Raw genomic sequence first — 27,006 nt, 5'->3', positions numbered from 1 at the left:
TCACAGACAGATCCCTCTCTTCCTTACAGCTTGGGGTAACATAGGCCAGGCAGCTGATTTCATTTGTTTTAATTTTAATTCAGTAATTAATTTGGAGGGGGGGCAAATTGAGGAAATAATTTATTTTCCTTGCTAATACAGAACCTTGAGGTCTTGAGGGTTACCACAGAGATGAATAATTCCGTTTCCTTTGAGTAAAAAGTTCTCTATTTCTAAAGATGAGTGAATTAAAAAATAAAAGTATGTAGTCGGTGTGCAGAAATCTCAAGCTTCCCCAAGATGAGATCAATATGAAGCATTTGTACACTTACAAAGTGGTAAATGTTACCACGAATGATTAACAGTAAAACAAAGACATAAGGATGCTACGAGGGAAATTTCTATTAAGTCTTTCAGTAGCTATTTGTGTGTGAAGGTGGTCTTGCATTTTATGACATTGTATTTTCTAATTTCACTAAGGGAAGCTAACCATATATATGGATTTTATTTTTTTGCTTCCGCCTCCGAACGCTTTAGGGCTAATCCAGGCCTGGTTCAGTAGCAAGCAACGGTCTCAGAGGCCTCCTGCGCGTCTAAACAGCTTCTCTCCTGTTTATTCTGCACTGTTTAATCCTGTAAGCAAGCTGTCTCAAGGCCCTTTCAAGATAAGCAGGAGGATTTAAATCTTAATAAATTGAAATTTGAATAACAGAGGCAATCTAGGTTCAGGGGTCTTGAATGATTAGGAGAAACATCTCTATTTTCCATTCCCACGTTATGCATGCACTGTTCATGTTGCCCTGTGATCAGCATCAGTAATGATTAAAAAAGCAACAACAGCAAGAAGACTATTAGATTTAAATAGCACTTTTCAGCTTATAAGGACTTTTATTTATAGTTTTTATTTCTATTCTTGGAATAGTTCTAAAAGACAGGAGGAATGTCACTTTATGGATGAAGAAACAGAGTCACTAAAAGATGAAGACGTGCCTAAAACAACAGGAACAAGTGGTGGCCCTGGGACCAGAACTCACTTCTTCCCAAAAACCTTGCCACAGTTTGACTAGATGTGTCAACATCTGTGTGCCAGCAAAAAGATTTTCAACTGCATTCCCATTAAACTTCTCAGAAACACCTTCTTATAAAGCTTATAACAGGGACATTATGGAAGTCTGGAGTCATCTCTTTTTTGAAAGAAGACAACCAGAGAGATATCAGTGCTGGGATTGGAAGTGACAAATGAGCCACACTCAAAACACTTCTCTCCAGCCTCCCATTATTTTGATGGGAGGCATTTTATAGGTGTGTGTCTGTGTTTGTGTATACACACATATATCTATATATAAAACTTCCTTCATTATAATGAACACCCCAATGCTTATTTCGTCCTGTTGCTTCTCATCACTCAAAATGCCAAGGGGTTGAATTTTTAGGCATTGTAGAAGTAAAAAATAAAAGTCACAAAGATACCCTTGCCCTGAACATTAATAGAAACAACAACAACAATTAAAAAGGCTTACCTTGCAGCCTTCACATGTAATGACACCGTAATGGATTCCTGATGATTTGTCTCCACAGATCTTGCATGGAATAATTTCAATTTGAGCTGCAACAGAAGCACGCAACCAGTTAATTACATTTTCTTTTAAACACCTTATAAAAGCGTTCCCTGATCAGCATTTGTATCGTGAAAACTAATAACCTGCTAAACATTATACTGCATTAACTATTCATTGCTGAACTGTGAGGGTCCCCCTAGAGCCCTGGACTAAATTATGGCTGCTCGTTATATAATAGCTTTCGGGTTATTAAAATGGGTCATTTGAGAAGGTGTTTAAGAACCCACAAGAAGACTGGAATCAGCATTTCAAAGCCTTCAAGAACTGGAGAGTTCGCAGTTTAGGCCTCAGAGCAAAGCAGATACTAAAATGTTTCCTCCGATCTCATTTTCCATCATTATTTTTAAAAGGTCATAAATCTGTGTTGGCTAGAGCATTGTAGCTTGGCGGGTGAAGAAAAATAGACTCCAAAAAGTTAAGACTACTTAGGAAAATGATTCAATTCAAGATATTAATAAGTTACATATGTTGGTAAGAATTCCTTACTCATCTTTTTTTAATTAATGGACTTGCCATGTGTTAAAAATTAGTCCACTTGTGTATGATCAAAACCTTTCAACCATAACATTAATATCCTATCAGAATTTAATAGTGATGAATCTGGACAAATGGAATATATAACTTCTGAGTTTTTTACGCTGAAAATTGATTTTCTGGTACAGCATGCATGTGTTTCTATCTAACTGATTACTTAAAGATGTCTCATACTGGAAGAATAACCAAATAATTAATATAGATTACACCAAAGTTCCCAAATATGATAAAGCACATTTCTAAGCAAACATATTTTATCTTGAGCAGAGTTGGAAAGAGCATAATTAAGGATTAAAAAATAACCTAAGGAATAGAATAATTAGGCAAAACAAAGTACTTGGACCACCTCTTAAATATAATTTATATGTGAAATAAAGAATCACCACTAGGCTAAATATACAGCATGGTAACATTCACCAGTTTACCCGAAACACGCCATTACAGTAAATTTATTTCCACGGTTTTCACTATTGGATATGTTAGATTATCTACTAAGTCACACACATGAACACAAATTCCAAGTGCCCAAGTATATTTCATTTTCATAAAGACCCTACCTAGTGCCATGCCTCACACAAAGCAATGACTGGTCTATGGAATGTGTTGATATTGCATGATGTAACTAACACACGTACACAGAGTCCAATGTCATATTGAGCCCAATTTCTTCCAATGTCATATCACATCATATCCAGGATAATTTCCACAACCACTTACCCTAGATCTGATGTAATGTTATATTCGATACTTTGAAAGAGCACATATTACTGGACTTAACCTCATTATACATGATGTGTTCCCGTTAACTTCCTTTCAAGGGGACTACAAGTACTGTAGGGTCTTTTAGTGAGTCCTTTTCCTATCAACCACTTTTAGTGTTGACATACTGAGTTTCATTGTCCAGAGTTAGAGACTGTTCAAAATCTCACATTTTTTTTTTTCTTGCCATAATCCCAAGGCCTTCTAATACCCCAGTAATGGTGTCTTTGTACACTAATACGTCTATTTGGAATTATGCAGCTTAATATGTTATAAGATCACACTCAACAAAAAGATCATCTTTAAGTTGGCCTCCTCATCTTGGAGACTAGCTTTATTTCTTCAAAGAGAATTCTTTGTTAAATCTAAACTCTAGTAATGTTACACAATTATGGCTTCTCCAATATTTTTACTATATGGTATGGTAGAGGCAAAATTTTATGCCACAGATCATTTGCAGCTCTAGAGAGAGATGGTTTTGCCCAGTGTTTTTTTGAGACAAAAGCCAAGTGGTAGTAGAAAAAGCCTGAAAGGTGGTATCAACTGAAAGTTAATGCCTGGATTCTCCTATGTGAATGAACTAGTCTGTAATGAGAACCAGCCTCCCCCATTCCAAACCCTCAGGAAGAGAATAAATAGACAACACAAAGTACTTGAAAGTGTTCATCATTCAGTCATGTCTGACTCTTTGCAACCTCATGGACTGTAGCCTACCAGGCTCCTCTGACAATGGTTATTTCCCAGGCAAGAATATTGGAGTGGGTTGCTATTTCCCCCTCCAGGGGATGGGATCGAACCTGGGTCTCCTGCATTGCAAGCAAATTATTTACCATCAGAGCCACCAGGGAAGCCCCATCTATTAAATTCAACTGATATAAGAAATAAGGAAGACAGGTACTCAGCTGTTCTGCTTATACCTCACCTCAAACTGTGTTAAAAAAAATTAGACAAATCTTGTTAGTCTATATAGTTTAAGTCAGCATCAAAGTGAAAAGCAATACTAGCACTAAACTCAGGCCTTTCAAGAGTTATTTTCTTTTTTAAAATAATTGTTTATTTATCTATCTTTGACTGCACTGGGTCTTCATGGCTTTGTGCTGGCTTTCTCTAGCAATGGGTCTTCATTGTTGTGAGCTGCATTGTGGTGAGAGGGGGCTGTTTTTCATTTTGGCCTGCGGGCTTTCCACTGTGACGGCTTCTTTTGTTGTGGAGCATGGGCTTCAGTAGTTGCAGCACATGGGCTCAGGAGTTGTGGCGCATGGGCTTAGCTGCCTGGAGTCATATGGGATCTTCCCGGGCCAGGGATTGAACCCATATCCCTTGCATTGGCAAGGGAATTCTTAACCATTGACCACCAAGGAAGCCTAAGGGTTATTGTCATTTCATCTTACCAATGGGGAGATCAAGCATACCTATTTAGTCCTTTATAAGAGAGGAAAAGCACCAGGCAGGCCAGATAGGGAACACTGAGTAGAACTATATGTATCTGGATCAAATGGAAAATGGTGTACAGTTGCTCACTGCCTGGACTGCTAGTGGATGATCTAAGAGAGGTGCCATGATGCTGATTAAGGCAGTGACCAAAATGCCTACTAATGGCTCCTGGAATCTTGAAAGTGGTCTGGAAGCCTGGCAGCAAAGTGTCTGCTCATGATGGGGGTGCCCCTGGGATTGACACCCCAACCCAGAACTTCTACCCTTGGAATGGCTCTCAACCAGGCTGGGAAGAGGTTGGGAGTGGGGGTGGGAAAGTCACTGTGGTATAAATCCAGAGTTCGGTGCTGTTACCTCAAAGGACCATTAGTGTAAGTCAGGCTCCCAAACTCTTGCTCTTCAGTCTTGCTGTAGCTCTCAGGGTCTTTCAGATCTGGAGGGCACTCTAGCTGAGACATATTTTACAAGACTTCATGGAAGCCAAGATGCTTCCTGTGAATGGACTCACTGTAGACTGACCTGCACTGTCAAGCGAGGGGCGAACTGCCTAGACCTTTGGTCCCTGCACTGTGTTTGTGCTTGGCTCCAGTGGGCAGTGTTGGCCAAAGATTCCAGATTAGAAAAAGCTTCCCTAGGAATCTTGTGATGAGGTGATGGGAAGGTTCACCAAAGCCAGGTTCTGATATTTTAATTCATCGGGTTAAACTATTCTTCTAGCCTACCTCTTTGGGTGGCTCTCGTAGCTCAGAAGACAATTTCAACTGCAAGTGTTCTTTAGGAAATGACTAAAATCCACTTGCCCCAAAAAGCAAATTCTCTGAAAGTGATCTGATCACATGTGTTGATCTTTCCAGAAAGCAAACATTTGCAGATCAGAGCAGGGCACTTACTCAATCTTCCATTCAATCCAACAATGCACAAAAAAACCCACCTCCTTCTACCTTTTTGAGTCAAGGTACAGAATTCAGATGTATCAAAGAGGAAAAAAAAAATAGTCAATGTCTCACAAATTTTTCAAAAGGAAAGCAGTTCAGCTTCACGAATTGGCATTTTCAGACCAATAAGAGGGAACAGGACAAAAATCTCCCTGCCCTTCGCTTTCCATCCCTCAGGCTTTTCCATTTTCTAACAGGCAGTGTTGCGTCTTTTCAAAATAATCTTCTTGTAACAAAAATTATGAGTCTTGGCCCATATATATACTGCACATATTAACTCAGCCAGTATTTCAAAGGATGAAATCTGTCAGACACCACTACTGTCACAAGTATATTGATTAAATTAGTCCACATCCATATTCATTGCAGCAAAGAGAGTTTATTGTGTAGCATGGAATAGCTGAAGCAAGACGCACACATATAATCATGAATTGGCTTAACAATGAACAATCTTGCTATGAAAAATTCTAATTTGCCCACATTTTCAGCTCTATTGCCTAAATAATTTGCTCTTTCATGCACCCTAAATAATTCAAGCAGCTCTCCACACCTGCACAGGCAAATTTCTGCAGTTTTCAAGGAGCTAACAACAAGTGGCAACGGGGCGTCAGGAAATTCTGGAATGCAGGTGTGCTAATTAGCCAAGTGGTCCTTAGGCTGGGCTGTCATTTAGCACTGCACCTCTGAAAAAAGTTTGCTTTCTACTTTTCATTATAGAAGATAACAAGACACTGGTGTTCTCAACACCAGACTTGTTTCTCAGACTTATTTCTGGTGTTATCTTGGTCCAGAGAAAAATGCCCATTCTCCCCAAGAATTAAAAAATACAAAAAATTAAAAAAAAATGTATTGCACAAGAGTTGTATCCATCACTTCAATATGTGGGTGAAGAGTGATCTCTCAACAATAATCTAAATGGATAGATAGTAATCAATAATATCTACAAATATTCAGGTTTATAACATGTCAGGCATTATCTAATCTGCTGTTCTAACAACCCTACAATGTAGGTGGTATCATTGCGATCATCATCTGTATTTTTTTAGGCGACAAAACTGAAGCTCAGAGAGGCTAGATAACTTGCCCAACGTCAGAGAGCTAGGAAGAGGAAAGGCTGGAAGGTGGACACATTTTGTCTTTTTCTCTAGCTCAAAGTCTTGCACCCCCTTGGGCCTGCCCCTTCCTCATACTGCACAGTCAAGTCGAATGTCTCCAATACCTTTGAACATCAGGACAAACTGCTCCTGGTAAGAAACCATTAACCGAGGATCAAAAGACATTCCATAGGTAATCTAGTTAAACTTAATACGACTGAGAACTGACGTCAAGATGTCTTTCTAGTTTATAACTGGAAATAATCATCAACCTTCTGAGACCATTCTTCTCAATTTTATAAAATACCAAGTAGAGTTTTTGGACCTCAGGGTGACCAACACCAATGCTGAACACTTCTTAAGACCAGGAAAGTTACTTCACCTACCTTTCAGTCTCAGTTTCCTATTTGAAGAGTCAATGGTATAATGTCTAAATGACACAGTACATACGACCATTTTATATATGTATTCCATATATATGCATACCACACAATTCTTAGAAAGAGTTGGCACTCAAAACACAGTTATTATTATTGCTATTGTTGATAAGAAATCCTGCCTTATAGCGAAATGAAATTCTTTTCTGCAGACTTTAAGCTCTTTCCAAAGTGAGGATAGAGAAAAGCAGCTTATCCTCCAAATAATATGACAGGCAGTTCATACCAGCTACCGCAGAAATCCTTTACAACATTGGCACTTAACTGTTTGGTACAACACAGCAGCATGTTGCAATCAATGTGGGATGTGTCACAAGGCCTTCATTGCTAATAATAGCAAAAAAAAAAAAAACAAAGATTTTAATGGCTCATATAAAAAATAAACTAATACAGACCTAAGCTTATCCCAATAATATCTTTCACTCTAGCTCACTTGCATAACCATATACTTTCTTGAATTGGGCTGAACAGGGTGGGATTACTGCTAGCCTTGCTAGGAAATGGGCAAACCTTGGGTATACCCATCACAGTATGTCACATATATGAATGCCAAGCAATTGTGTGTGTCTTGCAAAAACTGTCAAGAACTGCTGCTTTAAAAAAAAAAAGTAGTTTTACACCAATCTGTTGACAGTATTTTTCCTGGAAGGCTGAGGATATGGAGGACTTTTCACCTGCTATGTTACATATTCCTCTAATGTTTGAAATTTTTTTACTACCAACATGTATTACTTTTGTAAGCAGAAAAACCAATAAAGATTAAAGAAAAACCCTAAGGCATTTGATTTTATTTTCAGCAAAAATGGCCTGAGTCCTTTATGGATTAGTCACTTTATTTTATCCCCTGTTTAAAACTGCTGGGGTATTAAAGGCTTCAGCAGCTGCCTGGATGGCAGTCTGGCTTGCATGTCAAGGCCAGCTGTGGGGGGAATAGGGAGTCTTCACCTGGTTCCCTGGAGCGACTTTGGTGACTCCTGACTTCTACAGTTTTGTGGCCCCCTCTGGTCTGGCATCACTAGTTTTAGGGTCTCTAAGGACTGTCTGATGGTGCCCGGCTGAGGGGGCAGAAGTAGGAGCTGAAATTCACCTGCTTGTGAGCCCTGGGGCAGAGTGGCTGGAGTAGCCTGGAGTAAGGAAGACTTTTTCTCTCTCCGCTCTCTCACTGTTGTTGCCCAAGGGCCCAGGCCACCATCAGGGTTTGCAGAGAGCTCGCAACACAGCTTCATGGGCGGAGAGAATAGACTGTGGGCTTCGAACAGTCTGGCATATTCTGTCACCCTGAACTGGGCTTGGAGTATAGCATGCATTTGTTTCCCAGGCCAGGCATGGTCAATAGTCCTCCTGGATGAGGAGGGCTGAGTTCCAATTACATACCCTGCAAACTAATAATCAACTTGTTCTGCCATTTTGTCTACTAAATATATACTAAAGATAATACTGGTATGTGTCCCTGGTATAGTCTTTTCTTCCACTGATTTTTGGATTTTCTTTATTATATTACTTGATCCTAGATGAACATCACCAAAGCAATGACTCCCCTAATTAGAAAAGTCCTACCCCTTTCGTCAAGCTGTCTTGTGGTCATTTCTGGCAGCAACGGTAATGCTTGATATTTGCAGAGTTCTGTAACAGTTTTTAAAGTTTTTGTCCTCATTGGCTTCTTTTGGTTTTGGTGTTCATAGCAACTCTGAAGTAGGCAGATGGGTCTTATTAAGCCCCATTCTGCACATGTGGAAAATGAACCTCAGGAGGGTTAAATGGTTTCTTCTCTATGTCTAGATTTCTCAGGATTTAATTGTAGAGGCAGCCACCAAAGAGGGGGAAAAAAAAAATAAAGCTTGGTGTCTCTTCCTCAGAATTATTTGATGCCTTTAGGTTTATGTCATCATCAATCTGGGGCTCTCAACGGAAAATGCCACGAGAGAGTAAGAGTGGAGGTTGACCCAGCTAAGAAATGGAATTGGCAATCCTGCATTTCCCTCTGACCCTCAACTCCCTGGGTGGTCTCAAACAAGTCGCTTACATCTCTACTTCCTCCATCTATAAAATGGGAATAACTCCTACCTCCCAGGCAGGTGGTGGTAAATGAATGCTCACAAAACTCTTTGAAGATGAAAAGACCTATATAAATGGGACGCTTTAGGAAGCTTGGCATACCATCCTTGGCAAGGACCAGGACGCAGCTCCCTCACTACCCACAACAGGCTCTGCCACAAAGACAGTAAAGAAAAATCCAAAGAACTGTAATTTTCATCTGCTAACTAGACTCACTTAAAGTTTTTCTTTAATTGTTGGTTTTCAAAATGCCTTCCTGAGGGATTGAGTATGTGTGTGTAAGTTGCTTCAGTTGTGCCAGATTCTTTGTGACCCTATGGACTGTAGTCCACCAGGCTCCTCTGTCCATGGGGATTCTCCAAGGCAAGAATACTGGAGTGGGCTGCCATGCCCTCCTCCAGGAATCTTCCCGACCCAGGGATCGAACCCACTTCTCCTTAAGTCTTCTGCATTGGCAGGCGGGTTCTTTACAGCTAGCGCCACCTGGGAAGCCCCGAGGTGACTAATGAATTCAAATGTCACTATCTTTGTCTCAGATTGACAGACATATAGATGGGGAAGTCACTTCTAACAGTGTCACAGGCAAAGTCACTGAACTAAGCCTTTCACTAGGACTTGGGCTGTCTTGCAGAGGGATCATGGAAATGGCATGATTTCTACATTTTATACACAACAAACATACATGTTCAGTTCAGTTCAGTTCAGTCGCTCAGTTGTGTCCGACTCTTTGCGACCCCATGAATCGCAGCACGCCAGGCCTCCCTGTCCATCACCAACTCCTGGAGTTTACTCAAACTCATGCCCATCGAGTCGGTGATGCCATCCAGCCATCTCATCCTCTGTCTTCCCCTCCTCCTCCTGCCCAAAGCCCTCCCAGCATCAGGGTCTTTTCCAATGAGTCAACTCTTCGCATGAGGTGGCCAAAGTACTGGAGTTTCCCCTCTGACATTCTGATCCTCGGTATTAAGTTTATGTCTGACTCAAGTGTTAGTCGCTCAGTCCTGTCCAACTCTTTGCAACCCCATGGACTGTAGCCTGCCAAGGCTCCTCTGTCTATGGAATTCTCCAGGCAAGAATATTGGAGTGGGTAGCCATTCCCTTCTCCAAGGGATCTTCCTAACCCAGGGATCGATCCCAGGTGTCCTGCATTGCAGGCAGATTCTTTACCGTCTAAGCCACCAGGGAAGTCTGACTCAAAGGACCCTGTTAAATTACAGCCATGTAAAAAAAAAAAAAAAAGTCCTGTACCTTACTTCACCTTCCCCCACCCCACCGAAGTTCTATACCTTTTGTACTATTTAAAGCCACTTCTTAAAAGCTTTAACTTGATTGTGGTTTCTGCTGAAAATGTAACAGCTTTTTAAAAATCATTTTTAAAAATAAAAGTGTTACATATACTTGCCAAATACTTACACATAAACATACTTCAAACTCTCCAACAGATCAAGCATTTGCAAACGAAATTTAAAATATGACAAAATCAGAGTTTTGAAACAGTAACTCTTTCCTTCAGTCTTTAGCAAGTAAAACTTAGGCACTTAAGAGTTAAAACTCTGGGCCAGAAGGCCCCATATGAATTCAGAGAAAGCTGAGCCGTGTATGCAGGAAATCTCTGAAGAATGAGGAAGATAGGCACATGCTGTCATGTGGCTTTCTGTGAATATGCAGGTAGTTCTGACAACGGGAACTGAGTACTAATCCTTTGTGATATGTTTCTATCTCTGCTGGATTAAGCCTTCCAGAGAAACTGACTCGCATTCCCTGATGCACATGTGTCTTTGCTAAAAGCCAAATCCAAACGGGTACTTTTATCCCTAGACAGGGAAATTATGTCAAATTGGAGAAGAAACAGATTTTTCATATACAAGATCAGTGGATGGCTTTGATTTTTAGACCAAGTTCTCTCTCTTGAATTCTACTACACAGCCATGCACAGAAGATCTCAATTTAAGGCAGCATACTCTTTATTTTTTTTGGTAATTATTGGTGACCAACTAAAACTTTGGACAAAATAATTGAACAGTAAGAGAAATTGCTTCCTAATTTTACTTATCCAGGAGGTCAAATACTGAATAAATTCTCACCCAACAAGAGATGATGCTGTTAAAATCAGCAACACAAATATTTTTCTCTTTTTTGGGGTCTTTCCTAATCTAATCTCCATCACTTTTGTGAACAACGGAATATACTTGTTTTTGAGGATTTGTGGAGTTATGTGAAATCAAGGATGAAGACAAAGGTAACTGGCCATTCAGCTAATTATTCTCAGTTGAGATAATGCCCCTCTAAGATTCTAGAATTAACTACATTTTTTCAATATAAAGTTGTTAGAGAGTTTCTAGGACCTTGAGATAAGATATATCTAATCAAAATCCTTCTCTTAAGTTTCTCAGTGTGGGTTAAGTCATTTAATATCAGCAAGAAAAAGAATCCATCTTATCTTACTAACAGGTTAGACTATGATCAAGAGAATTTCTTAAAAACTTTTATTCTGACAATAGACATATGTCCCTTATATAATTCTGGATAATACTAGACCAAAAAAAAAGTGTCATCTGACTCACAGAACTGCAGCTAATCTTTTCCAGCGATCAACCTCACTCTAGATACCAATTCCTTTTTTCCCCTTAACAAGAGCAATTGTGCCACATTTAGGTTACGTCTTCCTTTGCTCACAGTTGAGAGCAATGGGGTCAGCTCTTTGCTTTCATCATTCAAGGTCTGTTTTTGACAACAACAGAAAAGAACATCTTTAAAACCAAAGCAAATCTGTAGATCTTATCTAGTTTCTGCTTTACCAAAAACATCAAAATTACTCTAACTGCGTTTTATGAAATGACCTTACTTTACACCATTACCTCAAAATTCTCACACCTAAGCCCAAGAGATAAGCACTTTATTTTATAGCCCTCTTAACTTTGTACGTGCCTATGCACACCTCAAATTATAGTCATTCTATGATTTTGGTAATTCAATTTGCAAGATTTTATTTTTCAGCGGATAATCGAAATGTTATAAAAATGAACAAACCTGGTGATTCAATCACTAGTTCAAAGACAGAAAAATCCATTGACACAGTATGTGTGTGCTAAGTTGCTTCAGTTGTGTCAGACTCTTTATGACTCTATGGACTAGCCCACCAGGCTCCTCCGTCCATGAGATTCTCCAGGCAAGAATACTAGAGTGGGTTGCCATTTCCTCCTCTAGGGGGAATCTTCCCGACCCAGGGATCGAACCTGCGTCTCTTATGTTTCCTGCATTATAGGTAGGTTCTTTACCACCAGACTAACCTGGGAAGCCCCACAGAAATCTATTTGTTCTATATGATTTCTTATGAGTCTGGTCCATTGCATGCTTAGCACATAGCATCACAGTTCCCTGAATAAATCAATCAAAACATTCTGTTTGTCTCAGAATCCTCTTTAAAGGGCCAAAATCTCCTGCCTAAAAAGTCAGCAACTGAGTGCAAATTCCAACTGCACAATTTCTCTGACTCCTTAAGAGTGCTATAACCCGCTGAAGATGTGCAGAAGTAGGTAGAAATAACAAGAATCCAGGTTAAGTCATCACAGATCATCAGGCAAAGGAACCTATTGTTTCTTTCCATTAGCCTGGTTTTGGTGAAGATCAGTTACTGTTCACTGGATATTAGATCATGTTGTTTAAGAAATATTCCCTAAGAAATTGTTTGGATTCATGGCAAAAAAAAAAAAAAGGAAATAACTTGTAACTTTAAACCTTGAAAATACATTTGCTTTCCTCTATATTAAGCCATTGAAGGCTAAGATGATAACACACGCATAGCCACAGAAACACAGACTGGGGACACCAAAAATGTGCTCTACAGATCATTTCAGTGGGTGACGATGGTTAAGACCCTTCCCTCACAGCCCGGACCCCTACTCGACCTTTGCACTGTTTCCCACTTTACAAAGTCACCATAGAATTAACAGGGAGAATGGAGTTCTGGGCAAGAGATCAAGGAAGGCTCTGGTTTTTATTAAAAATCACAAGCAAATTATTTAGACTTGCCAGAAGCAGAAGTGTAGATGTTGTCATACTAATCATTTTAAGACTTTAGGATCTTGAAGGATTAGTGACCAATTCCTAGAAGACAAATTCTACTAGGTTTCCACCTCCAATTTCCAGAATCTAGCCAATAGCATCTAAGCAACAGATACGGCAAGTTCTAAGCCTCTGAATACAGCAGTGCTGTATTTCTGGATTACAGGCCAATGGTAATTTTTCTTTAAAAAATTCTCTTTTATAATGTTCCTCTAAGACAATCCACTCAGCCAGACAAAGACCCCAAGGAATTTTTTTCTGACTATCTAAATGCATGTTCTTTAAACTTGCTTATTAAAGAAACATTTCCATTCTTTTTTTTTTTTTCCATTCTTAGTTATAATATATAACATCACTTAGACAATAGATAACAATACACATTGATAGCTGAAGCACCGTTGTTTTTTATGTCTGTTCCCAAGGGGAGAAAGCAGGAGCGTGTAGCTCTTTCCTCACTGGAAAGGGAAATACAGAAAAAGGCAGCAGAACCTTGAGGATATCAAGCGGTCGTGAGACAGGAGGAGAATAGAGGCTCCAGACCAAGCTTAGAGATCATTAGATTTATTTTAAGAAGGTCTGACATCTAAGCATCAATTCCCAGACCATAACACCTAATAAATGTCACATATCTCTGCAAGAAAAAAAAAATGTGTATCTTGGGGGTTTACTTTGAAACTATCTATTTTTACGTAAGTCATACACTAGGGGTGGGGTAAGAATCTTTTCACAGCCGTTAAAAGATAGCAAGATAAGGTTCACAGCACTCTCCTTCCTATTCCATTTTCAGTTTCTGCTCCTCTAATCCAAGGAGCTTCTTTTGCCGGCAGACAAACATTTCAGATGACATTTTATGACTGTCCTGCACAGACTCCTATCAGCTAGCCAGCACTTAGCAATGTGTGTCTCTGTCATTTAAAAGAGCCTGAGTGAGCATGATGACACTATCGTTGGCATATGTGAATCTTTCTAATTTGCAGTAAAAATGTACCATTCACACACTTTGGTACTTTGGAACGGCAAGGTTTTGAAATCTACTTCACAAGCAATGGCAGCACATTTCACATCAGATAGAAACATACTGATTGCTAACAGCTGCTACAGGCACATCTCACTGTCAGAGCCAGAGCTCAGAATAGCAGGTCCTTTTTAATGCCATTGGTTGCTACCATCTTAAATCATCATCACACACACACACACACACACACATACACACATTCCACATGCTCACACATGGGGGTCTCTCCAGCTATAAGTTTCACCATCACTAGCTGGGAACCTGCACCACCAGGCAGGCCAAGACGGTACATAGAAGCCACAAGCACACTTCATCTTGTTACATCAGCTTTCCTGTATATGAATTAAGGATGGCAGCGAACCAACCCCCCTCTTTTTTTTAAATTTATTTTTAATTTTTTTACAAATTCATTACTTAATTTATTACTGAGTAGCTATTATGTACAAATTCATTACTTAATTTATTACTGAGTAGCTATTATGTGCAAGTAAAACATTGCTGGGTTGAGTTGACTTTTTTTTTCATTTATTTTTATTAGTTGGAGGCTAATTACTTTACAATATTGTAGTGGTTTTTGTCATACATTGACATGAATCAGCCATGGATTTACATGTAAAGGGAGAAGAAAGAAAAGTCTCATCTTGAAAGTAAAGTGGAGAGGCTCACTTTGCAAACTCTAGAGGATGGGATTGAATTCCTGCCCTGTTACTTACTAGCTTTGTGAACCTGGGCGGCTTTTTAAAATCTCTCTGTGCTCTATTTTCCTCACCTTTAAAATGAGCCCTACCTCCTTACTGGGTTTCCCTGATGGCTCAGCAGTAAAGAATCCGCCTGCAATGCAGGAGATACAGGTTCGACCCCTGGGTTGGGAAGATTCCCTGGAGAAGGAAATGGCAACCAGCTCCAGTATGCTTGCCTGGGAAATCCCATGCACAGAGGGGCTGGACGTGCTATAGTCCACGGGGTCGCAGAGTCAGACACAGCCGAGCACCGCCTAGACACACACATCCTTATTACAGGGTAACCAGTGCTCATAGAGTAAGTGCATAATACACGTGTGCTTAGTCGCTCAGTCCTGTCTGACTCTTGGTGACCCCATGGACTGTAGCCCACCAGGCTCCTCTGTCCATGGAGATTCTCCAGGCAAGAACACTGGAGTGGGTTGCCATGCCCTCCTCCAGGGGATCTTCCCAACCCAGGGGTCAAACCCAGGTCTCCTGTATTGAAGGTGGATTCTTTACCATCTGAGCCACCAGGGAAGCCCATGAATACTGGAGTGGGTAGCCTATCCGTTCTCCAGGGGATCCTCCCAACCCAGAAATTGAACCGGGTCTCCCACCTTGCAGGCCGATTCCTTACCAGCTGAGCTGCCAGGGAAGACCAAGTGCATAGTACGTACTAAGTGCTTAAAAAATATTAGCTATTGTCGTCATCATCATCATCATCATCTATCTTTCAAGGACAGTAGCATTTGGCAAGGGCTGCTCCTGGAATTGCAGGAGTGAGCAGAAGAGGGATAGGTCATTATATTCCTTTTCAGATACAGACAGTGAGTTCAGCAGCGTTATTTCTACTGCAGAGGCCTCATATGAGATGTAACACCAAGCAGGTACAAAATGTGGTGGAAAGAAACCATTGGGATCAAGCAGCTCCCCCACCTTCTAGGGAAAGCCCACAGCAAGGCTGGCGTCACGAAGAGATGGGAAGCAGAGGAAAGGACACAGCTGCTGGGTTAGGAGGCTGCGAAACTTACCAGATATGTGTGAAAGTTTGTGAACCTCTTCTCCAGGGCTCAGCTTCCCTCTTAGGGAACAATGTGGATATCCCCTGCCTCAAGGTGCAGTGTTGTACTGGATAATCTTCCAGATCCTGTCCTGCTATATTTCACGGCGATATGACGACTTAAGAGTGAGTTGAACCCTTGTTTCCCTAACAGTTGGGACATCTTAAATGGCAAAACCCGGCAGGTGTCATCTAAGGTGTCAGGAGAAGTAGACACAGAATGTGGAAGAGAACTCCGTCTGGCAACTAGTTTGTCCATGTTAATGGCATTTGGTTCAGGAAAGGGAGTGCGCTGAAATGTTCTCACCAAGGTCCAGAGTAAAAGCTCTGGCAGAATACCCACTGGAGCTAGAACACTCTGCTTCTATACACCTGCCCCTCTTTTTCTGGCCTTATTATTTATTTTTTAATAAGGTTTATTACTATCAATCAAAGAGAATTCCTTTCAATATCGCACCTATCATACAGAAGAGACAGGACAACAAAATGCAAACACGATGTGGATGGAAAATATTTTTTTCCCTTCATAGTAAACAATTTCAATTGAATGTCCCAGGGCAGAACTAGGATGCTTTAATTTTTCTCTCTCTTTCATTGTTGTTGTTCAGTTGCTAAGCTACATCTGACTCTTTGTGACTGACTCCATGGACTGCAGCACACCAGGCTTCCCTGTCCTTCACTGTCTCCCAGAGTTTGCTCAAACTCAGCTCCATTGAATCGGTGATGCCATCCAACCATCTCATTCGCTATCGTCCCCTTCAATCTTTTTCAGCATCAGGGTCTTTTTCAGTGAGTTGGCTCTGTATCAAGTGGCCAAAGTATTGGAGCTTCCAATGTACTTCCAATGTACTTCCAAAGTATTTAGTCCTTCCAATGAATATTTGGGGTTGATTTCCTTTAGGACTGACTGGTTTGATCTCCTTTTATGGAAGGCCACAATAGGTGTGCTTTTGCTTTAAATCCTTAGAGGCAAAGACTATATGACATCAGTAATGCACATCGACTTCCCATTGTTACTTATTTTTCAAAACAAAACTATCTCTATCAGTGAAGCATTTTAGGACCTCAAGCTACATGCTTCCCAGTAACAATTTTCTTAGTCAAGGACTAAGTCCAATGCCATGTCAGGGACCATCAGGACACAGAGAAGTAACTTCGGAAGCAAGGTCTGGCTGTAACATCAAAATGTACTCATCAGACAAAAAGAGACTTCCCTGTGAGATGTAGTCTAGTGCTAAAGGAAAATCAACCTAACTACTTACCATTTCCTGCCCTGATCTTGCCTTTCTTGTTATTTAAAGGGACTGAAAGCAGTCATAGGCTTCCCTGGTGGCTCACTGGTACAGAATCCTGCCAGGACAGGAGACGCGGGTTCGATCCCTGGGTTGAGAAGATCCCCTGAAGAAGGAGATGGCAACCCCCTCAAGTAGTCTTGCCTGGGAAATTCCATGGACAGAGAAGCCTGGCGGGCTACAGCCTATGGGGCTGCAAAAGAGGCGGACGTGACTTAGTGACTAAACAACAAGTCACTGAAAGCAATTCCCAAAAATATAGAGCTCAAAAAAATTAAGGCTTAGAAAAAAAATCATTTGCATAAGTGCACAGATGTTCAAATTGAAATTCTGAATGGGACAGGATTTTTTCAGGTGCATATCCTTGGTAACTTTGTTTAAAAAATCAGTCACACCTCAAACATAACCACCAATAATCAGAAAGATGGCTAGCACTTATGAGGAATTATTATTTGTTTAAAATATTTTGAAAATATGTCACAAGTATAAGCTTGACCAGGTCCTTACCCATCCCCACTCTCTAAAATAAACAAACAACTTTTCTATTAAAGTCAATTTCCTGTTCTTGGAATTAGCTTTTTGAGTTGTCAGTTAGACAAGATGAACTGATAATTTACCAAAGCAGGTAACTCTACCAGAGAAATATCCAAATGTTTCTTTAGAGTGAATTACTTCATCTATGAAAGAGCAATCCTTTCCCATCTTTTGGTCTATTAAGCTAAATGGTGCTCAAGAGGGAACACTTCATTGCCCAATTAGACAGGACAGTTCATTTTAAAGTGAATTTATTATTTTCCTTTCTTTCCTCATTCCTTTCCTTCTTGACTTCTGGACATTACTAATTCATTTCAAAGAATGTTTTCTCAGGGCATAATTTTACAAATATTCTTTGAGAACCTGTATCAAAGTTCAGTGCACTTTGCAAAAACATAATGCTATCTATAAGGCAGGGAGTTCTCAGGCATAGTGAATGAGAGCAATGATTATAAAAGGTCTGAGTGACTTTTATGTTGTGTCATTCCAGGGGCTTTCCTTAAAGGGGCTTTCAGGAAGAGACTAAAATGGAGAAAATCTAACCCTGAAAGCAGTCTTTCAAACTCTGAAAAGCTGCCTTTTCTCTGAAAGCTGCCTTTGGTCTAACCTATGTCAAAGGGTCAAAGGGTTGGGGAACCCTCAGCCCCACCAGACACCACACTTCTTCACTCCTCTCCTAACCTGATAAATAGCTATGTTGCTTCTCTAGCCCTACTGACTTTACCAGGCCCATGTTCTATTTAGCTAAAACCGAGAGATGGGGAGGTAAGAGAGGATGATACAGGAAAATGCTGAAAACCCTGAAGGTCAACTAATGAACTCCCTGAACTCATGATGTATTTTATTTTACCTCTTTTTTTAACCTTTTTCAGCAGAACATTTTTTGTTTTTTATTTTAACTGTAACCAAAGGCTCTTCAAATATCTTGATATCAGTGATATCAATGAATTCAAAGAAACAAATTCTTCCAGTTTTTTTCATGATTCAGATCATTAGTGCTTAATACATTTAACACACCCAAGATCTGTACATTTGCAATGTGCTCTCTCTGACCCATCCCTATTTGCACTGTAGCTTGGTTCTCTGACCTCTTAATCTACAGGCCCCCATTTCAACTGCTTTTAAAGGCACAAGTTAAAATAGGCAACATGATGTATTTTAACATTCTAGGGATTAAAATTTGTATTCATTGTTATTTGAATTAATGTTTGGCCAGTCTGTGGAGAGAATAATTGCTAAATGGGGGTGGGGGTGGGAGTGGGGAGATGAGCCACAAAGACTTTAGCAGTGGGCTTAGAGGGCCAAAGGGTCTGAGATCACAAGGGGTAGATGTAAGAATGAACAGTTCGTCTAGGATTGCTGCCATATTTCATGCCCCTGTGGCTATTTTCCTCCATCTGCAACAAGTCAAAACAATCCCTGGGTGAAAGGCACAGGGACAAGAAAATCAGTAACAGTTCTACATGTTATCCAGTAAGTAGCATTTGAGAAACCTTACAAAAAAGAAACTTGAAGAAAGTCCATTTTTATACTCCCAAACACTGAACTGTGAAACAAGACAAAATATGGGTAGGACTTCTCATGGAGAAAACGTCATTGCCACACCTCCCATTTTCCATCAAATTCCCCAGGGTACTCTTGTCCTGAAGCCCATGCTGAGTAAGGAGGTGAGGTTCGCCCAGCCCGGAACCAGGGAGCTCTGCACTGCCTAGCAGGAAAAGCACCAAGCGGCTCCACAGTGCTTGAGAACCTAACTCTGCTTCCTCTTAGTGATTTCTCAACTGGTGCTGCAGTCAGAATTCTGTGATCACCATCGGGTTATGACAGTGGGAATCATCATTCTGCGGTCTTCCCAGGCAGGAGTTTCCCTTCTATTTTCCCTCCATTCGGCTTCCCACCCTCGCTGCTTGCTATCCAGCTGTGTTAGTCTGTGGAATAGTAATTCTGACACAAATGAAAACATGTGCGATCGAGGTGAGGCGGTTGTCGGGACAACAGACACACACTGGATGTGTGGAGGTGCTCCCGTGCTGTGACAGAGGATGGCTTTTGACCACCCTTTGTTTCTATTGTGACCATCATGTGTGCGTGCTCAGTGGTGCCTGACTCGTGAGCCCCACAAGGCTCCTCTGTCCATGGGATTTTTCAGGCGAGAATACTGCATTGGGTTGCCATTTCCTACTCCAGCGGATCTTCCCAACCCAGGGACTGAACCCCTGTCTCCTGTGTCTCCTGCATTGGCAAGCAGATTCTTTACCATTGAGCCACATGGGAAGCCCCTTTGGACCATTAGCTACATATTAATTTTTTGGAAGAAGACAATTAGCCACCAATGTTTTCTTCCAGCAAAGTCACTGGCACCAGCCTAGAATGAGGACTGATATTCAAAGTATTATGCTATCATTATCACAGACCACTTTGAACTCCTTTGGCAACTGCTCTTATTGCCAACGGGATGAGAAAGACAACTTGTCACTTAAGAGTCGCTTTTTTTTTTTTTAAAGGTGCACAGCCTGGCTTGGTCTCTTTATTCATCCCAGTAACTACTGGCTGTTTTTAAAAATAAAATGTGCTTTTTCAGAGGAACAATGGTCACTATGGAGAATATTCAAACTTTGCCAGAGGAATGGAAAGTGGTTCCAGAAAAGAAATCACATATTAGTTTTTGGCCGTGACAGTGTTTTTGGCACAGAGGTTTAGCCTCCCCGGTCGACTGCTCTGAAGGGGCAAAGTTCACGTGGAAGCATACCTTCTAGTACATTTGTTAAAATAAAATCAGCCTCATTACCTAATAATCTAAATGACTTTGGGAGGAACTTCTGAGTCGCCTACTTCCTCCTCCTTAAGTTACTGTTCAATTCGTGCGGACTTTGTGGAAATTTTGATTTCATGACCCATCACTGCTGCATTAAAATATGCTTTCTGATGTCATGTTCTGAAATAAACTAAGTTGTTTGCAACAACTACCTACACACAAATTAGAAAATTATATGACGAGGGGTTCAATACAGCCTGCAGCAGGGACCCAGATTATTACTGGAAGTCGCCATCGGCATGGTTTCTGGTTTCACAGTAAAAGAAGACGACTTGAAAGTACTCAGTGGTTTTGATTCTCTTCTGAAATGAAAACATTCAGTGAGTGCATAGCACTGGGTTGTCATTAATGTCAGCCATGCGAAAACACTGTCTCCATGAACACAACAGTCACTCCCCATCCAGACCATGACTTTCCACTCTCTGGTATTTTGGACATTGTGCTGGTACTTTTCCAAAAGAGAATCTTTGGGCAATCCAGTCTAGGTACTCGAACAATATAACACTCTTCAATGAACAGGTGGCCTGAATTTGCTGAAGTTACTCAATAATTTCCATGAGAGAACATGTTCCTTTCTGAGAAATACTGAGAGTGAGTGATGAAATCCTCAAACTTTGAAAGGCAAGAAGTATAAATACTACATTTAAAGGTGCACAGGATGGGAATTCCTTGTCAGTCCAGTGGTTAGGACTCCATGCTTCCACTGCAAGGGGCACAGATTCGATCCCTAGTTGGGGAAATAAGATCCCACAAGCTGTGCAGTGCAGAAAAAGAAAAAAAGAAGGTACATAGGGTTGGTTCAAAATAATTTAGTGGATAAAAATCAGATTTTATCAAATACCAGGATATCTGGTCGCTTTAAATTGTTCCCATTGAACTTCTTAGTAAGTATGGTTGCACAGTCTTATTGATCATAGCAGAAAACTCTGGCATTCTTGATATGGTTGATGATGTATAGTATCTTTTATGTACAGTGTCTGTTGCCTGAGTATATTGTAAATAAGCAACAAAAACATGATGCTTCATCTCAAAGTTATGAGGAATGAGGAATTAAGCATGTTGTATAGGGGGGATTTAACAGTACATTAAAAAACAGTTGCCACCTATTTTTTTTCCTCTATGCAATCAAGTTGGGCACAAGAGAGAAGAAAATAAACTTATTTTCTGAGGCTTGAGAGTGTTAGGAAGTGGTATTCACTATCATATCATCAGTGTATTTTGCTTTTGTTATTCCCACCCCTCCACGCACTGCCCATGAATTAATTTAAGAAACAAGGAAGGCATCATGGACTAGGCAAAATTTATAATCTATGTATCAATAGTTTCTTCCTATAGTGCTCATCAAAAAGACATAAAAAATTGTTTTGGGCTATAGAATCATATCTGGAAAATATCAATAGACATGTTATCAGTTATCAATCCTCTTCATCTGAACATTAAGGAGATTAAAGTTACTGTAGGCATATAATAAACTTTCACTGGAAAAGAATCTTTCTTGACATCATTTGTTTTCCTTAAGGATAGTCAGAAAAAAGATGTAAATGGAGGTAAATATTATCATGTAAATGGTGACTCTCAAAAGAGATGAAGGAATCTAAATAGCGCTGTCTTCATTCTGAAACAATAACAGTTTAATGGCTGAACTCACAACTTAATATTATACCAAACACAGGCTTATAAAAATAAGTTTTCAGCTGTGTGAAATCATTACCACACTTACAGAAAACAAGAGGAGCACTGTGCAGAACCACAATGGTTTTGCTGCTCTTTCTGCCAATTTAGTTTGTGCAAAAGATGTGCTGTGTGGACCACTTATTCTTTATCACACCAAACCAACACCTTTAGAAGAAGATAAGACAGCTATGAATCAAGTTGCATCTTTCAGATTTCTACAAGATGTCTCAGGGTTCCATAGTGATATCGATTGAGTGACAACTATAGCTACACAAGGCATGTATAAACATTAATACACCTTTGTAGAATAGATCGATGAACATTTATCTTCAGCATTTGGAAATTACTGGTAAGAGTGATTCAGTGCCCTTGCCCTTTGCCTTGATAATCTCATATCTTTTAAGCAAAAGGAAATAAATACTGCATAAGAGCCTTACCACACTGACCTCAATGTGGAGTAAAATGACAGATACCAAGGAAGTGGAAGCCAGGCATTTACACAAGTGATTCTGATGGTTTGGCTCCTTCTGGTCTCTGCTCAGTTCCTACATCATGGTCAGCAGATGTGACAGACTTAATTAAAACCTACTATTTCTAAGGTTTAAGATATTAAAGATGATTTGGGTATATGAAAAGTCATCTCTGTTCTCATTTCATTAACAGTTTCCATAAGAGTCCATCATACTAACTGTTCCATACTAACATTTCCTTCCTCTGGAAGGAAAGTTAGAAAACCTTGAATAATTTCTCTTACTGCCCTTGTAATTACACCTCACCGGCAACCTTCCTTGTCTGAAACTCTTTCTCTGGATTAGACAATAAAAGTATGATTCTCCTCTTGTGAATCATAGTTTTTGTTTTGTTTAGTGTGCTCTAAGGAATTAAATTTAACCTTTCAGACAGAATTCCAGGCCTGTAAAGACCTCTGAGATCACCCAGTCACACCCCTGACTTTTTAGCCAAGACAACTTGGGCTCAGAGAGGTACAGCGACTGTCCGGAGATTCCCAAGTTGGTGAGAGACACAGGAGAGATTTCCTATCCACATCTTCTCAGTCTCCAGCCATCCTTCCCACTAGGTTGACCCTTACCTCCTCATTTCACAGATGAAAAAACAGAAGCGGTATCAACAGAAATCACTCACTTGGGAGAAGTGAGCAGAGGTTAACTTATCAGAGTGGCTGGTGGAGGTCTTGGCAGCCACAGTAGGCCTGACCTTGATGACATGAAACGCAGGACAGGTCATGGTTCACGGTGGTGGGAAGGGAGATGCAGAGGGCTTTGGAATCACAGGCACAACAGCAGGCAGCTGGGGGTGGAAAGAGTTATCGAGGGGGAGAAGGTCCTGGCAGATTGAAAAAAATTATGGTGTTATCAAAGAGGAAAATTATATTGAAAGAAAACTGTGTCCACTGGACATTTTCTCCCAGTCTCAGTCCTGGCCACCATGCACTGTAGATGTACCTGCTGCTGCTGCTGCTGAGTCGCTCAGTCGTGTCCGACTCTGTGCGACCCCATAGACGGCAGCCCACCAGGCTCCCCCATCCCTGGGATTCTCCAGGCAAGAACACTGGAGTGGGTTGCCATTTCCTTCTCCAATGCATGAAAGTGAAAAGTGAAAGTGAAGTCGCTCAGTTGTGTCCGAGTCTTACCGATCCCATGGACTGCAGCCCACCAGGCTCCTCCATCCATGGGATTTTCCAGGCAAGAGTACTGGAGTGGGGTGCCATTGCCTTCTCCGGTAGACGTACCTAGAGATACAGAAACTTAACTCGCCTTTACCACTCCCTGGAAGGCTAGGTAATTATTAGCTGTCTCCACTCTCCATATGTTGAGAATGAAAGGTATACACAACAGGGACCAGTCTTTCCTCCTCATCCAGTACCCCTAGTGCCTAGTTTCATGCTTGACACACATAGAAATGAACAGATTAGAGAATTTCATCTCCTGCTTCTAGAGGGAATGAAAGGGTTGTTAAAGCTATCCTAGACAGTTCTAGGCATTTCCTTCATGGAAACAAGAAGAGAACCAAAATAAATGAAAGAATTCCTAATTTATCATAAAAACAAAACAAACATAAATCACTTGGGGAAAGCAAGTGATTCTTTTCTGAACTACATTTACTACATTTGCCACCCAAAGTTGTCAAAGGAACTTACAGGATTAAAAAAAAAGGCCAGGGTTAGGGGTGGGGAGGCAAGGAGGACTCTAAGGATGAGAAGTGTAGTAATACTTCTCTAATATCATAGGCTGGTTCACAGGTGGTCAGCACATGGATGGCCTGTGTGGGCTGTCAGATGGCAAGAAGTAGCTTTAGAGATAGAAATCTGGACCCAAAAGCTGAGCAGGCCACTTATTAACTCAGTGACCACAGGCAAGTTATTTAACCTCCCATCCTCCATTGTGTAATCTGTACCTCAGAGGTAGTAGTAATGACTTCACAAGGTTGTTAGAAGGCTCAATGTAAGAAGATATATAAATGACTATCTCAATGCCTGCTACACACTGGTAGCCCTATTACTATTATTACATGAGCTGTTGGTCTCTTTATCTGATCTCAGATAATACTCAATAATCAAAGTCAACCTCCATCTGCCTTTCTGAACCAGGCGTTACTGCTTTACCCTGGGATTACTATAAGGTCAAGGCAGCAAGTGGGCTTCAGCTCATTTTCCCAAGTCAGATGGATTTCTAGTGGATGCTTGGGATGTTGGTTGTGATGAACCGTGCTCTGATTGTGATGTGACGTCTGCCAAAGGTGTGGGGCCAGGCTTGTTGGTGCTAATATTAGAAGTGGTAAGCCTCTTCTAGTGTCACAGAGTAACAGCTACATTAATATTATATAACAAAGCATAAAGAAACAGAAAGACAGGGTTAAGAGTCAGGTGGTCTGGGTTCTAACTCTAGCTCTGTAACTAACTAGCTAAAATGATTTTGTTACAGTCACTGCTTCTCCATGAAATCACTTTCTATTCAAATTCTGTGATTTACCAATTTTGATTTTTAAAATGCAGGCAAAAAAATACATAAGGCAGGGCCTGGCCTCCAGGAAGTCCTTGATGGTTATCTGTTGAGACCATGTGAACAAAAAATAAAAGCCCAAGTTTGTCACACAGAAGTGTAACAGTTAAGTATTTTCTGTCCTCATTCAAAAAGCTTGACTCTTCCTACCAATGAAGAATAAATTTGAAAGAAGAAAAAAAATTACCATATTTTTGGCACTAAAAAAAAGAAAGATCAGCTAGTGCTTAGGGATGCTCTAAGAAAGACAAGGCTATTGAGAATATGGCAGCTCTTTAATAACCAAGGCACCATTTAAAAATAGCTGAAATTAATTACAGAGCTAATGACCCATTGAAAGGCTGATTTAAATACCAAAGGCAGCAGTGAACGATAATGGAAAATATGGTTTAAAAGGGTTTTAGAGAGCAGAAGCCAGGAACGGCAATTGAAACAAAAACCACACTATCCGAGGACACTAGCTACTTTGGTGAGAAACATTCAGGATGTGAACATCTCAGGGGAGTTTTCAGACTGGATAAGAGAAGCCACTGGGATCAAGAGAGAGACAAGAAGATGCCACAGACAGTCACCTGGTTGGAAAAGAAAGGCCTCTATTGAGCATTCACCCTAACAAACAGCTCCCTCCATCACCCAGACTTTTCCCCATCCCCGTCCCAGCCCCACCCCTACTTTCCTGATATCCCTACCCATCTTTACAGTGCCATAGGATAAAATGAAAGTTTCCACAGAGAGGAAAACAGATACTTAAATAAATATCTGTGGCTATTTTAGAGCTGTATTATCTTCGTGAGTTTCCTGTGTCTCAGTCCTCTGTGCCTTGCTTCCACACCACCGTCAGCCAAAGAAGAGGTGATAATCTTCTTCGCTGTGCCCTACTTGCCAGGCAAAAGTGATACCACTGCACTTTCGTAGCTTCTCTCGGTACCAAAATGGCCTTTCTGCATGTCAGTACCCTGGGAGCACAGCGGGTGGCCAGAGCTGGAAGAGTTTCATTACTTCATTCATACCCACTTATTAAGTACATTACTCCTACCCCTATTTACTGCAGCCCAGACGTGCCTTGCAGTTGCCTTGCTGAGTTAAAAGTGCAATGGAATCAAAAGGTTCCAAAGCCCTTGAGATCTCAAGGTGGAGAGGTGGGGGTGGTGGTGAGGCACTCTTGACGTATATTGGTTTCAAGGAGCAAATATAAATTTTAGTATAAATTGCTGCTCACAATAACGCTTTTAAACCCACAATTATTTATACTGTACTACTCGAGGAACCCTATAATTATTCCGAAAGCGCTTGCCAACGTCTGCCCTGTTTCATAATTGCCAACACAGCCTTGTTGAAAAGAATGAGTGGCTATGTTTAAATTCTGTTTGGTATTAGGTTCCTGTTTGAAATGAGAAGTGATTGCACGACGTTGTGATCTTCAAGCAGAATGGGGCCAATAAAGGAAAAAAGAACTGTGTTCACAGGTGGGAAGAGAGGGAAGACCAGAGAACACTCATATCACTTGACATTTTCTTCTACTGCTTTTCTAAGAAAGACTGTCATCTGTTGAGCAAAATGACTTTGAAGAAACTTAAAACAAAATGTTTCAAGCAGTAGTTACTTGAAAGAAAAATGATAAACCCTCTTTTCCATCATGCCCAGAGAACATCTTCCCACTTCCGGCCTTTACTTTCAGTGAATCTGGGTAGTGACTGTGGAACCACAGCTTACACATCTCGAAACACCCATCTGTAGGTCACTTGACTTTGTTGACCTATTTTCTGCTATTTCTTTCTCTTACACAAATCTCCCCAACTTGAAACAGGAGCTTGTCTACGTTCCCAAAAAGCACAGATGACAGAGGGTTTCCCATTAACCGTAATGGATGCTTTTAGAGAATCTGGCATCTCAGATGAGTATTTCGGGGAAAAAAATGGGATACCTCTTGGGTGCTTCTCATCTTTATTTCATGCTCTCTCTC

The 27,006-nt window shown here is 40.7% G+C and overlaps 1 protein-coding gene across 9 annotated transcripts in view; it reads right to left on the bottom strand.

Moving 5' to 3' along the window:
* RORA (RAR related orphan receptor A) overlaps positions 1-27,006 on the bottom strand; it is a 779,815-nt gene that overhangs the window by 44,863 nt on the left and 707,946 nt on the right. For 7 of the 9 annotated variants that reach the window (XM_043471787.1, XM_043471786.1, XM_043471788.1 and 4 more), the window contains one exon: positions 1,500-1,585. In XM_043471787.1, coding sequence (XP_043327722.1) covers positions 1,500-1,585 — 86 coding nt within the window. Of the gene's footprint in view, positions 1-1,499; positions 1,586-15,285; positions 15,332-22,069; positions 22,089-27,006 lie in introns of those variants that run through there. The other 2 variants (XM_043471792.1, XM_043471790.1) reach the window with 2 other exon arrangements.

The sequence above is a fragment of the Cervus canadensis genome, chromosome 6 (genome assembly GCF_019320065.1).
Source record: "Cervus canadensis isolate Bull #8, Minnesota chromosome 6, ASM1932006v1, whole genome shotgun sequence".
Lineage (NCBI taxonomy): Eukaryota > Metazoa > Chordata > Mammalia > Artiodactyla > Cervidae > Cervus > Cervus canadensis.
The sequence above is the reverse complement of the archived record's forward strand: the minus strand, read 5'-3'. Positions and strand labels throughout refer to the sequence as shown.